This window comes from Gymnodraco acuticeps, unplaced genomic scaffold, assembly GCF_902827175.1.
Source record: "Gymnodraco acuticeps unplaced genomic scaffold, fGymAcu1.1, whole genome shotgun sequence".
Lineage (NCBI taxonomy): Eukaryota > Metazoa > Chordata > Actinopteri > Perciformes > Bathydraconidae > Gymnodraco > Gymnodraco acuticeps.
This window is the reverse complement of record NW_022990326.1, coordinates 13,382-29,069: the sequence shown is the minus strand read 5'-3', so window position 1 is coordinate 29,069 and position 15,688 is coordinate 13,382. Positions and strand designations below refer to the sequence as shown.

Here is a 15,688-nt window from a genome sequence, read left to right as displayed (position 1 = left end):
GTGACGGAGTGAACTCCGTGGAGTGACACTCGCAGCTAGGGCTGCGCAATTAAATCGTATTTCAATCTCGATTTTGGCTTGCAACGATTACGAAAACAGCGTAATCGAAATAAAACGATTATTTTGCTGCACTCCCTTTCGCAATGATGCTCTCAATTTGTGTTGCGTTACACATCCTGCCCCCCCCCCCCTCTCGGCCAGGTTGTGCTGTGACTCCTCACAGTCTGTTTAAGAGATCCATATAAACACGTTACAAGGGAAGCTTTAGTCTCCGTGTCTCCATGCTCCGGTGACGTCACGGACTGATACTGAAATTGTAGTACCGCCGTTTTACGTCATGTGATCAGCTCTCCTGATCGGCCTTTATAGAGAGCACTATTAAGAGTGAATATCGGCGATCGATCGGAGCATCCTTATTAAATATATTATAATGTTGCAGAAACTCACGGTGTAGACGTCCTGGCAGATCCCCTCCCTCGCTTCGGCTGCGCTGCACAGGCACGTGTCGGGGATGCTGTCCTCCCAGTCCCTGTAGCTGAACAGACCGCAGCACTGCAGCTAAAACACACAGAAGAAGAAGAAGAAATTAACAGCGCTGTAGCTCAAACACCACAGAAGAAGATATAAAAATCAGCACTGCAGCTCAAACACCACAGAAGAAGCAGGGCCTAAAGTAGGTTTTTCTTAAAAAATGTATCTAAAATGACACCATGCCCATTTTCCGTAAATACAGAAAAAAGGATCAGATCTTTCCGACGGTCCTTGAATGCATCACTTGGGACAAATATTTACATCTGGAAAAATCTATACAATTGTTTTAGTTTTTATTAATGTGCCGTTCGTTGTTTACATACTTGCAGCCTTATTTGTGTGTTTACATTTATCAATTAAAGTCTCAAAAAGTCTTCAGAGCTGGACGCCCCTGTGGGTTCATCTGGAGAGGCAGTAACTCAGGGCACCTGGCCTGGCGCCCTGCAGCTGTTCAAAGCCTCTCTGTCTTCCCTCTGCTTCTCCTGCAGGCACCCGGTTCGGTCCAGTATGCTATGAGTTGCTTCACTTTGTGCACTTCAACACTCACACATGTCCATGCAACCCTCACCCTGCATTTACACTACTGATACAACTGACATCCACACCTCATGCTTGTTTTGCACTTAATTCATTTGGCCAGTTTGATCCACGACATTATATTTCTGACATATGAAATAGTTTGTGTGTTTTTCCAGTTGTTTGCGATGAGGACGTCAAAGTGAAAGGAGGTGAGGCTTCACAGATAAAACCTGTTGGTCTCTGCAGTGGAAAGTCCTCTCGTTAGTTCTGTAGATAATTCACGGCTATTTTTAGCTCTGAAACCGGTCGCACAGGGCGTTTCCTGGAGCTCAGGGATCGCACCAACAACACAAAGGCTTATGCATGAAAAGAAAGGCAGAAAACCCAAATATATTTTAAAGAAAGGTTACTGTGCAAACTCCCATCTCTTCCCTCCTAATTAATGCTTGTGATGTTTTGTGTTTTTAGGGAGTCTGCGCCCTCAAACCAAAATGCAGGTTTTCCCGTAAAATGTTAACGTGATGCCGGAAAACGATGTTTCTGTTCCTCAAAAAACGGTTTAATGACTCCAGAAATCTGAGTATCAAACGTTGTTGTTTACGTCTGCGAGACATCTTGGATACGGGCGCCATGTTCTCCAGATAATTCTCGATAAAAAAGTCCCATATTCTGCTGTTTCTCATCAATATATCACAGGTCTCAGATATATCCAGAGCCTGTCTCTGATTGGCTGAAACAGCAAACAGATCATTGCAGCATTACCCATAATCCCCTCTGTTTCAGCCCTGTTTCAAAAGTGCTGATTCTCTGTCTGTTACTTTAGATGAAAACAAGGAGCCCCTCCCCACGCCCCATGTTGATGTAGAAGAGACATGAAGAAGAGGGGACACATGTTGATGTAGGAGAGACATGAAGAAGAGGGGACACATGTTGATGTAGAAGAGACATGAAGAAGAGGGGACACATGTTGATGTAGGAGAGACATGAAGAAGAGGGGACACATGGTGATGTAGAAGAGACATGAAGAAGAGGGGACACATGTTGATGTAGGAGAGACATGAAGAAGAGGGGACACATGGTGATGTAGAAGAGACATGAAGAAGAGGGGACACATGTTGATGTAGAAGAGACATGAAGAAGAGGGGACACATGTTGATGTAGAAGAGACATGAAGAAGAGGGGACACATGTTGATGTAGAAGAGACATGAAGAAGAGGGGACACATGTTGATGTAGAAGAGACATGAAGAAGAGGGGACACATGTTGATGAAGAAGAGACATGAAGAAGAGGGGACACATGGTGATGTAGAAGAGACATGAAGAAGAGGGGACACATGTTGATGTAGAAGAGAATGAAGAAGAGGGGACACATGTTGATGTAGGAGAGACATGAAGAAGAGGGGACACATGGTTGATGTAGAAGAGACATGAAGAAGAGGGGACACATGTTGATGTAGAAGAGACATGAAGAAGAGGGGACACATGTTGATGTAGAAGAGACATGAAGAAGAGGGGACACATGTTGATGTGGAAGAGACATGAAGAAGAGGGGACACATGTTGATGAAGAAGAGACATGAAGAAGAGGGGACACATGTTGATGTAGAAGAGACATGAAGAAGAGGGGACACATGTTGATGTAGAAGAGACATGAAGAAGAGGGGACACATGTTGATGTAGAAGAGACATGAAGAAGAGGGGACACATGTTGATGTAGAAGAGACATGAAGAAGAGGGGACACATGTTGATGTAGAAGAGACATGAAGAAGAGGGGACACATGTTGATGTAGGAGAGACATGAAGAAGAGGGGACACATGTTGATGTAGAAGAGACATGAAGAAGAGAGGACACATGTTGATGTAGAAGAGACATGAAGAAGAGGGGACACATGTTGATGTAGAAGAGACATGAAGAAGAGGGGACACCTGTTGATGTAGAAGAGACATGAAGAAGAGGGGACACATGTTGATGTAGAAGAGACATGAAGAAGAGGGGACACATGTTGATGTAGAAGAGACATGAAGAAGAGGGGACACATGTTGATGTAGAAGAGACATGAAGAAGAGGGGACACATGTTGATGTAGAAGAGACATGAAGAAGAGGGGACACATGTTGATGAAGAAGAGACATGAAGAAGAGGATTTTAAATAACAGGTCCCCTTTAAGAGAGTATTTGCCTCGTACTTTACCAAACCATTTAAAAAGTGTTGTTCTTTCAGAGTTTGGAGGAAGAAATGAAGGAACTCAATTAAAATATGACTCCGGGTCTGTTCAGTTTCTGTTCAGTTTCTGTTCAGTTTCTGTTCTTCCTCTTTCAAACCGCCCTGACCTCCGGGTCGAGGCCGTTTGTGAGTCAAATCATAAAACAATCTTCTTCCTCTAGATTTGAATTTGAGCTGCAGACACCTGGATGTTTAGGAGAGGCCGTGACGTCAGTGACGTTTCACCGACTTCTTCTCCTGTTGCAACGCAGACAACAGAACCACGTGTTCATACATGTCTCTCTTAATCTAAAAGCACAAAGCAGTCGACAATTCAGTATTTTTTCTTGGATTATTTCTCGTAAACGTTCCTTTTTATTATTTTACCTTTGAATAAAACCCGTGTGTCGTAATACGGGAAGATAAGATCCCCTGTTTTCTGCCTAGAACTAATAAAACAATAACTCCAACGATTTTATTATTAGTTCCTGTTCAAACCTGACTGCAACACACCCCTGTGTGTGTGTGTGTGTGTGTGTGTGTGTGTGTGTGTGTGTGTGTGTGTGTGTGTGTTACCTCCTGCTGTATGCTCTCAGCCATGTGCCTGTCTTCGCGTGACGCCGTGTCGAGAGGCAGAGCCGTCCTAAACTTCTGCTCAAAATAATCAGCCAGCTGCAAGAAAACACACAAAGAGAGCAATTATAAAAATATATTAACAATTTACAGAACTTGATAAAAAGACAATTATAAAATAAAAAATAAAAATCAGAAAACTACGATGGGCGACCCAAAACACTTCCATTAGGAGAAACTCACTTATAACAAATTAATTTAAAAGCTTTTAAAAAAGACACATTTCTGTCAGTGGATATATTTTTTAATTAGAAATATAACGGCTTTCAACTCTAACATGTGACCTTGAGCTTGTTTACTCAATACATTCAACACTTTTGTTAAGCTCTAGCTGTTTGAAGACGTTTGTTATTGTCCTTTTGTGATAATCAGTACAAGAAGTTCTGTGTTTTTAGTAAATATTGATCTTGTTCGCAGAACAAACAGCCGGTTGTTGTTACCATGGGGCGCGCGGTGGCGACAGGGATCCCGCAGCGGAGCATGATCAGACTTCCAATCACCATACAGACCAGGAACTGCAGAGAAACAGGAACACACAGTGAATATAGACCCACACAGATACCTGAACCGTTTGTAAAGAAGTCAGTGAGGTTTCTGAGGAATAGTGATGTTAAGTAGAACTAAGGGACTTCAACCAAATCCATCAACATTTTAATGACGTTTGGCCCTTTTCTCACTGAAGGGACATGAGGGGTTGTGTTAAGGAAAGTGTGCGATCAAATGTGTTAACATTGCTAACCTTAGTTTCTCTGATTAGGTCATCTCTTGGGAGTGAACCTTAGAGTGGACCTATCATGCTAGATTTGAATAATATATTGTAGGGCAGTGTTTTTCAAAGTGGGGGCCCCGATCCCCCCGGGACGCCAGGGGGCGCCAGAGGGGGCCACGCAAAGTTTGAGGGAAACAGGATTTGTTTTTTTAAGATGTTATTATTAACTGCATATCTATCAATCTATGTGTCCTTTGATGCCAATCTTTTAATATTTTTTTGTTTTTGAATCACACGACCGCCCTTCAAGCCAATCAGAATCGAGCTGCCGCTACTGAGAGTGAAACTGAGTATCTGCTCAGCTTTTGGAGCGAGTGAGAGCGAGTGAATGTTTCGCTCTGCAGCTGGATGAGAGCACGGTAGCAAATGTCGCAGAATTGCTTGCATGCATCAGATTTATTTCAGAAGACAACTTTGTTGAGGAAATATTATTTTGCAAAGCACTGGAAGGTAGGACCACAGGAAGAGACATTTCCAAGTTTGAGATGAGTACATCATCTCAAACGGACTTGACTGGTCTCGTTGTGTGGGTGTGTGTTAAAGCAAACAGATATTGTTCTAAACTGTATTAAAGTTAACATGTATTATTTGGGACTGTTTTAAAGTAACCCATATATATATATATATATATATATAAACCTTCTTACTTACACTCCATAACCCAGAGATCCTGACACACACACTTCCTCCCATCAGCAGACACACACACCTCCTGTCTCCATGCAGCACACACACATAAACTCCTTGACCCAGATATCAGCAACACACACGCCTCCGCTTATCAGCACACACACACACATCCCCTCACTAACACACACACATGTTCTTTTCAAGGTTCTTTCTGGGGGCCAATATAATCCCAAGCACCAATATATCTGTGTACAATGTTTGATTGTTTGGGAAGGAATAGTTTGTGTGAAATCTTCCTTGGGAAAGTAAAGGAGTTAACCGAGGTATAAGATAAAAAGTGATTCTGACCTTGTAGAGTTCTGAGGCTGTCACGCTCTGTTCAGAAGAAAAATACTTTTTCCCAGAACTCTGATTCGCTGTATTGGGCCCGACCCAAAGTGAATCCAACCAGTAGGAACACCTAGGGGAGTGAGCAACCGACCCAATCTCCTCCCCACGGACTCTCTGATTCGCTTAGGAGTAAAATGGGACGGAAGAGCCGACACACATCTCCGCCCCAAATATGTCCATATACACTGTTGTTTCTTCATGCAAAATGAAAAGAGCCCGGAGTGCTCTGTTTTCAGGGCACTCTGTATTTCGTATTGTGTTTTTTACTGTATTAAAATCAGATTATTGTTATAACTTTTATGCCGGTGTTTTAAACTCCTTTTATTAAATCTGACCAGGCTCATCTAAGGACGGCGCGGAACAGAGGTGGGCTTTAAGCCACCACTATTGTGTTTGCTCCTACAGTGTTCAGATGGGGCAGGGGGGCTATGACAGGCAAAGAAAGCGGAGTGACAGCTTTGATCAGGCAGAAGGCCCCAAATGTAGTGGCAACACACTGCATGCTCCATCGGGAGGCACTTGTACACATCATTTAAAAAGGGTTAGACTAAAAAATTGCAACAGGGGGGTCCCCGCCAGAGGATAATGCTATATGGGGGTCCTTGGCATGGCAACGTTTGGGAACCCCTGTTGTAGGGCCATACCTATATAAAACATGTCTGTGAAGTTTTTTTTTCAAAATACCAAACAGATCCTGCATTTTAGCCATGCCTCATTTCGCTCTATTCCAGCCCTGTCTTCACAAGGGCTGATTCTGTGGCAAATGAGCTGCAGCTGACCACGCCCCCCTGCAAAGGAGGGGGGCGGGGCACGAGCATCATGTTACCATGCTGTTGCCATGCTGTTGCCATGCTGTTGCCATGCTGTTACCATGCCACGCAACCTCTCATTCCCCTGATAGGTGGAGAGTAGGCCATAGGCGGAGCTCCCCGTTTCTGACTTCAGAGATATTTCAAATCTGTGTCAGATCCGTTGCAGCCCCGTTTTTAGAGATTTGGGTATGGAGGAAAAGAGAGGGTTGTGTTTTCTGACACTGGGTGAGTTCCCTGGAACACCGGGGACACATATTCATGTATACAAGACGTACAAAAGTGCATTTTGCATGATAGGTCCCCTTTAAACGTATGTGTGGTCAACTGACGTGTTTAGGGGGTGAGGTTTTGCATACTGGGCCAGAGGGGTTTCTGTATGTCCCATTGTCTTGTAGGGTGTGATGGTTTTGCACACAGTGCCAGAGGGGGTATCAGCTGGACTCCCAGAATGCTGTTGTAATGTAAATCTGCTTTGATATCCTTCTATAAAGAGAGCCTGTTTCACTCTGAACCAGCGACGTGCAGTCAGGAGAGGCAGAGCCTCACCTGTCATACTCCAATGTAACGGAAAAACAACTAAAGAAAAACCAAATAATAATAAAATGTCTCCACTGATCTGTGTTGTAAGTGTGATTTCTGTTTGATTCCAATCGCTTTTTATAGTCAAAATCAGCAAATTGGCCGAGCTCCGCTACAACTACATGGGAGCGATGAGGAGTGAGGCAGGGACGAGCTCTGCCTCACGTAAGCCCACAGTAACTGGCTGGAGCGCGGGCACTAATGTAGCGCGGGCACTTATTTTGTGAGCGCGCTCCAGCCAGTTACTGTGTGGTGAGGTGAGGCACAGATGAGCTCTGCCTCACCTCAGAATGCGTCACCCCACAGAAACTGTCTGGAAAGCGGGCCCTAAGCGCATGCCTGCACCATCTCACTGTATGTCACTAATGTAATGTTTGTAGATCCCTCTATTACATTTATCCTCGCCATCCATAGTCTCTAAATAACTTATTTCACGTATATATGATATTTAGGCTCGCTGGTCTCATCATACAACGGCAATGAAAAAAGCACCAGGGGAGGCAGCCATAACCTCTGCCGCACTGAAGGGGGCGCACGTGAGCCCACAGGTTCTTGTTGCTACTGTTATTCTACGCAGAGACGGTAACAACAAGCTAGACTTTTGAAACGAGAGGAAGATAAGGAGGACTTTTACAAAAAAGTAATGTAGATTGTTGTCCAGAAGGAGAGCATGGACTTCATCTTCAAGTCAAGGTGAGACCATAATTGTAATGAACATGGGATCTTACTAAGAAAGAACAATCTAATATTTAGATGTTGGGTATCCTTTTGTTGAACGGTCTGTTTAAAATGAATCGAAGCATCAGACTAAAAAAAGCTTTTGAAAATAACCGAACATTTCGATTAAGGTCAAAATATAATATTTGTAAATCTGACTCTGAAAGAGTCCGTGCCTCACCAGCCACGAACCTCACCGCACGTCACTGCTCTGAACAGGACGTGCTCTTTGGAGGAGACGTCATGATTGCAAGTATAAAGGATCTTTAGTGCTTTTAATACGAATATTGTGTTGCTGTACGTTTGTTACTTCTCTCTGGACCACAGCTGATTTTAAAGCTGCTACGACAGTTGTTTGAATAATACAATGTTTTTCAGATTATTTTGAACACTTTCTCTGAATATAAAGCAAATGAGAAAGTGTTGTAGCCTTCAAAATAACAGATCAATTACAAAATAAATGAAATGATTGCATTTCCTCAACGTTATTACACTTCTTATGATGACTGTACGGACGCAGAACCATGCGGGGATAGTCAAAAGGAAAGACGGTGTTTCTGTGAATCTAAAGTCAGATTAACGACTAAATGTTTCAGAGAACAGGCAGTAAAATCAGAAATCACTTTTTTGTAGTTTTCCCCGAATAGGCGTTGCAGATTTTGTAACGTTCTGTAAAGTTCAAGTATCATCGATATCCTGTGAGGAACGCTGGGGAAAATGAAGATTTAGTCGCAAGAGATGTTGAAATAAACTCATATCCGCTTTCACACAGAAGAAGGGATTTCAAAAGAGGAATTCAGATTTAAATAATGCCAAATATGAAAGAAAGCGCCTTCAGTGACGGGATGTTTCATGAAGAGATACCGCAGGTTTTTCACGGACTGGAAAGCCCCTGATGTGCAATAACACCGTCTGATCATATACAACTTTACACAATATGATACAGGATATAAGTGGAACAGCTGTGCAGTTTCAACAGAGGAAGCGTTTTATATATTTGATATTATTATTATTTATACTCACAGCGATCAGGCAGCCTCTGTTCTCCTTGTGAGAACCATAGGCTCCCAGCACAGCGATCACCATGGTTACGGATCCAAACAGATACAGCATGATCAGGCCAGTGTCCCGACCCTCGACCTGAAGACAGAGAGGACTCTTTAAAGTAGAGACACTACATACTGATATACACCTGAACATTAGCAGGAGAGGACTCTTTAAAGTAGAGACACTACATACTGATATACACCAGGACATCAGCAGGAGAGGACTCTTTAAAGTAGAGACACTACATACTGATATACACCTGAACATCAGCAGGAGAGGACTCTTTAAAGTAGAGACACTACATACTGATATACACCTGAACATCAGCAGGAGAGGACTCTTTAAAGTAGAGACACTACATACTGATATACACCTGAACATCAGCAGGAGAGGACTCTTTAAAGTAGAGACACTACATACTGATATACACATGAACATCAGCAGGAGAGGACTCTTTAAAGTAGAGACACTACATTCTGATATACACCTGAACATCAGCAGGAGAGGACTCTTTAAAGTAGAGACACTACATACTGATATACACATGAACATCAGCAGGAGAGGACTCTTTAAAGTAGAGACACTACATTCTGATATACACCTGAACATCAGCAGGAGAGGACTCTTTAAAATAGATACACTACATACTGATATACAGCTGAACATCAGCAGGAGAGGACTCTTTAAAGTAGAGACACTACATACTGATATACACCTGAACATCAGCAGGAGAGGACTCTTTAAAGTAGAGACACTACATTCTGATATACACCTGAACATCAGCAGGAGAGGACTCTTTAAAGTAGAGACACTACATACTGATATACACCTGAACATCAGCAGGAGAGGACTCTTTAAAGTAGAGACACTACATACTGATATACACCTGAACATCAGCAGGAGAGGACTCTTTAAAGTAGAGACACTACATACTGATATACACATGAACATCAGCAGGAGAGGACTCTTTAAAGTAGAGACACTACATTCTGATATACACCTGAACATCAGCAGGAGAGGACTCTTTAAAGTAGAGACACTACATACTGATATACACCAGGACATCAGCAGGAGAGGACTCTTTAAAGTAGAGACACTACATACTGATATACACCTGAACATCAGCAGGAGAGGACTCTTTAAAGTAGAGACACTACATACTGATATACACCTGAACATCAGCAGGAGAGGACTCTTTAAAGTAGAGACACTACATACTGATATACACATGAACATCAGCAGGAGAGGACTCTTTAAAGTAGAGACACTACATTCTGATATACACCTGAACATCAGCAGGAGAGGACTCTTTAAAGTAGAGACACTACATACTGATATACACATGAACATCAGCAGGAGAGGACTCTTTAAAGTAGAGACACTACATTCTGATATACACCTGAACATCAGCAGGAGAGGACTCTTTAAAATAGATACACTACATACTGATATACAGCTGAACATCAGCAGGAGAGGACTCTTTAAAGTAGAGACACTACATACTGATATACACCTGAACATCAGCAGGAGAGGACTCTTTAAAGTAGAGACACTACATACTGATATACACCTGAACATCAGCAGGAGAGGACTCTTTAAAGTAGAGACACTACATACTGATATACACATGAACATCAGCAGGAGAGGACTCTTTAAAGTAGAGACACTACATTCTGATATACACCTGAACATCAGCAGGAGAGGACTCTTTAAAGTAGAGACACTACATACTGATATACACCTGAACATCAGCAGGAGAGGACTCTTTAAAGTAGAGACACTACATACTGATATACACCTGAACATCAGCAGGAGAGGACTCTTTAAAGTAGATACACTACATACTGATATACACCAGAACATCAGCAGGAGAGGACTCTTTAAAGTAGAGACACTACATACTGATATACACCTGAACATCAGCAGGAGAGGACTCTTTAAAGTAGAGACACTACATACTGATATACACCTGAACATCAGCAGGAGAGGACTCTTTAAAGTAGAGACACTACATTCTGATATACACCTGAACATCAGCAGGAGAGGACTCTTTAAAGTAGAGACACTACATTCTGATATACACCTGAACATCAGCAGGAGAGGACTCTTTAAAGTAGATACACTACATTCTGATATACACCTGAACATCAGCAGGAGAGGACTCTTTAAAGTAGAGACACTACATTCTGATATACACCTGAACATCAGCAGGAGAGGACTCTTTAAAGTAGAGACACTACATTCTGATATACACCTGAACATCAGCAGGAGAGGACTCTTTAAAGTAGAGACACTACATACTGATATACACCTGAACATCAGCTGGAGAGGACTCTTTAAAGTAGAGACACTACATACTGATATACACCTGAACATCAGCAGAAGAGGACTCTTTAAAGTAGAGACACTACATACTGATATACACCTGAACATCAGCAGGAGAGGACTCTTTAAAGTAGAGACACTACATTCTGATATACACCTGAACATCAGCAGGAGAGGACTCTTTAAAGTAGAGACACTACATACTGATATACACCTGAACATCAGCAGGAGAGGACTCTTTAAAGTAGAGACACTACATTCTGATATGCTTACTTTTCCTCCTCCATGGCTGGAGCTCAGTGTCTGCCCGAGGAATGCGAAGGCGATGATGAGACCGCCGATAACCTGAAACAAAACAAAGTATAATTTTAATTGTGGTTTTCTCTGATCCATTTCTTTGCATGTTGAGTTTTTTTTCTGTATGCTGCACAACGACATTATATAATCTCTTAAGGTAATAAAATGTCCAAATTGCCCTAATGAAATGTTATTTTAAAGTAATTCATTTTAAGTTCCCCTTATCTTATCAAGTCCTTGTAATTTTTAAGGTCATTTACTATCAGAGTTATTCCACCAGAGCATTTTTCAAGCCGTTTCAAAAGTCCTTGTTCGTATTACGTCATCAGATTTTTTAGAACAGCATGTTAATAATATCTGAGTCACAACACCAGTAACTTTTTGTGGCATTAAAACCTTAAAAACCAGACAAAACTTAAATACAAATATGTTATAGTACAGACAGTCCAAGTCATGTTTAAGGTCATTCAGCAGTGTTAGTCCTTTAAATATCATTTCTACCGTTTTTATCTGATTATTTAAAAAACAGTTCATGCCTAATATCTGAAACACAAATCCAGATTTATTAAGAGTCGAATCTTCACCGTGCAAAACAACGCCGCGACAGGAAAGCTGTTACTTCCGTTTTTAGCATAAAACACACTGTTCTCATTGTGGTCACAACATGACTTCCTGACATGGTTTCAAAAAACACACAAACCAACATCAGCAAGAGAGGACTCTTTAAAGTAGAGAAACTACATACTGATCTACACCTGAATATCAGCAAGAGAGGACTCTTTAAAGTAGAGAAACTACATACTGATCTACACCTGAACATCAGCAGGAGAGAACTCTTTAAAGTAGAGAAACTACATACTGATCTACACCTGAACATCAGCAGGAGAGAACTCTTTAAAGTAGAGACACTACATACTGATATACACCTGAATATCAGCAGGAGAGAACTCTTTAAAGTAGAGACACTACATACTGATATACACCTGAATATCAGCAGGAGAGGACTCTTTAAAGTAGAGACACTACATACTGACATACACCTGAACATCAGCAGGAGAGGACTCTTTAAAGTAGAGACACTACATACTGATATACACCTGAACATCAGCAGGAGAGGACTCTTTAAAGTAGAGACACTACATACTGATATACACCTGAACATCAGCAAGAGAGGACTCTTTAAAGTAGAGACACTACATACTGATATACACCTGAACATCAGCAGGAGAGGACTCTTTAAAGTAGAGACACTACATACTGATATACACCTGAACATCAGCAGGAGAGGACTCTTTAAAGTAGAGACACTACATACTGATATACACCTGAACATCAGCAGGAGAGGACTCTTTAAAGTAGAGACACTACATACTGATATACACCTGAACATCAGCAGGAGAGGACTCTTTAAAGTAGAGACACTACATACTGATATACACCTGAACATCAGCAGGAGAGGACTCTTTAAAGTAGAGACACTACATACTGATATACACCTGCACATCAGCAGGAGAGGACTCTTTAAAGTAGAGACACTACATACTGATATCCACCTGAACATCAGCAGGAGAGGACTCTTTAAAGTAGAGACACTACATACTGATATACACCTGAACATCAGCAGGAGAGGACTCTTTAAAGTAGAGACACTACATACTGATATACACCTGAACATCAGCAGGAGAGGACTCTTTAAAGTAGAGACACTACATACTGACATACACCTGAACATCAGCAGGAGAGGACTCTTTAAAGTAGAGACACTACATACTGATATACACCTGAACATCAGCAGGAGAGGACTCTTTAAAGTAGAGACACTACATACTGATATACACCTGAACATCAGCAGGAGAGGACTCTTTAAAGTAGAGACACTACATACTGACATACACCTGAACATCAGCAGGAGAGGACTCTTTAAAGTAGAGACACTACATACTGATATACACCTGCACATCAGCAGGAGAGGACTCTTTAAAGTAGAGACACTACATACTGATATCCACCTGAACATCAGCAGAAGAGGACTCTTTAAAGTAGAGACACTACATACTGATATACACCTGAACATCAGCAGGAGAGGACCCTTTAAAGTAGAGACACTACATACTGATATACACCTGAACATCAGCAGGAGAGGACTCTTTAAAGTAGAGACACTACATACTGACATACACCTGAACATCAGCAGGAGAGGACTCTTTAAAGTAGAGACGCTACATACTGATATACACCTGAACATCAGCAGGAGAGGACTCTTTAAAGTAGAGACACTACATACTGATATACACCTGAACATCAGCAGGAGAGGACTCTTTAAAGTAGAGACACTACATACTGATATACACCTGAACATCAGCAGGAGAGGACTCTTTAAAGTAGAGACACTACATACTGATATACACCTGAACATCAGCAGGAGAGGACTCTTTAAAGTAGAGACACTACATACTGATATACACCTGAACATCAGCAGGAGAGGACTCTTTAAAGTAGCGACACTACATACTGATATACACCTGGACATCAGCAGGAGAGGACTCTTTAAAGTAGAGACAATACATACTGATATACACCTGAACATCAGAGGAGAGGACTCTTTAAAGTAGAGACACTACATACTGATATACACCTGAACATCAGCAGGAGAGGACTCTTTAAAGTAGAGACACTACATACTGATATACACCTGAACATCAGCAGGAGAGGACTCTTTAAAGTAGAGACACTACATACTGATATACACCTGAACATCAGCAGGAGAGGACTCTTTAAAGTAGAGATACTACATACTGATGTACACCTGAACATCAGCAGGAGAGGACTCTTTAAAGTAGAGACACTACATACTGATATACACCTGAACATCAGCAGGAGAGAACTCTTTAAAGTAGAGACACTACATATTAAAATACACCTATATAATACATCTGTTTTATTTAACCCTTTAAGACACTTTCATAACAAATAAAATCTATTATTTTATGGTTTAATCTTTTACTTCGGTACTTGTTTACCTAAAAACAGACAGAACATGTATTTAATTGCCAAACAATTATTAAAATTACACAATAAAGCAAGTAAAGGTTGGCTTTGTTTTGGTTAAACACAGATACACCTTTAAAAAAAACACAACATGGTTCATCGCTTTGAGTCACTTATTTTATATAAAAACACATAATGACCAAGAAACAGTGATTTTAGATTTCATAATAAAACATTTATGCTTTTTTGTTGTTATTTCTAAGTCACCAAACAGACTCTGATATTTATACAGGAGGTTATTGATCACATTATAAATACACACACACAACCTAAATAATCTAAAATGTATTAAAGCCGAACCTTTTGAGAGTTAGTAATGTATTCTATTTAATTGTTTTTATAAGTTGTATGTCAAATGGAGGAGGAATAAATGCACTTTATTACAAAATATATTGAAATGTTAATGGAGTATGGCACTCGTTTAAAAAGTAAACTTATAAGAGTCAAAAGTCAATCAAGGGAAATAGGATTGTACCCATGTTTGTTACAGAATGAAATACAATAAATGAGTTCAATAAAACACACATTATTAGCCGGTTTAAGAGTTACAATTACGTTTTAAACCGAAACTACGCAGTTTCTATTCCAGAGATCCGGCCACTTTTTTGAGGTTATTATTCAAACTTACCGCAAAGAAGATGTTGAAGATGGTCAGAAGCCGTTTGACGCAAATGTTGACATGAGCCATGTTTGATGGCTATTCCAATGAAACAAAAATACTGTCAATTTGTTTTTAAAAGCGTGAAAATACAACAACACCGGCGACGCACAGTGAGGAGGGATCTGGGGTGAAGCGGTTTTTAAGGAAAACCAATAAGGGGCGGAGGCTTACTATAAGGAGGAGGAGGCGTGGTTAGGATTTCCGAGAAACGAAAAGTAGGGCAGATTTGGGAGGGGGGGGGCATTTGTACTATTTAAAATAAACGTATTATTTGTACAATAATGATGATGTTGATTATAAAGTAAACAATTATTTATATTATTAATATTAGAAAATGTAATCATGTAATTACACATCATATAATACAATTAATTAAGAAATGAAAACTACCAGCTGCAACATCGAAGTGATGAAGGCATTCATACAGCAATAATTATAACAATTAAATACATTTATTGACTTTATTATTTGTTTTAATGTAATTTACTTTTGTCTGCAATTGTATTATACTCCACTACATACATATA

The 15,688-nt window shown here is 40.8% G+C and overlaps 1 protein-coding gene across 1 annotated transcript; it reads right to left on the bottom strand.

Moving 5' to 3' along the window:
• Positions 1-253: 253 nt before the first annotated feature.
• On the bottom strand, positions 254-15,318 carry LOC117550664 (tetraspanin-8-like). The gene is made up of 6 exons (XM_034223141.1): positions 15,129-15,318; positions 11,429-11,500; positions 8,807-8,923; positions 4,327-4,401; positions 3,830-3,925; positions 254-558 (listed from the first exon to the last, which is right to left on the bottom strand). The coding sequence occupies exons 1-6, from the start codon at positions 15,186-15,188 to the stop codon at positions 379-381; spliced, it is 600 nt and encodes a 199-aa protein (XP_034079032.1). The 5' UTR covers positions 15,189-15,318; the 3' UTR covers positions 254-378.
• Between the last annotated feature and the right edge of the window lie 370 nt (positions 15,319-15,688).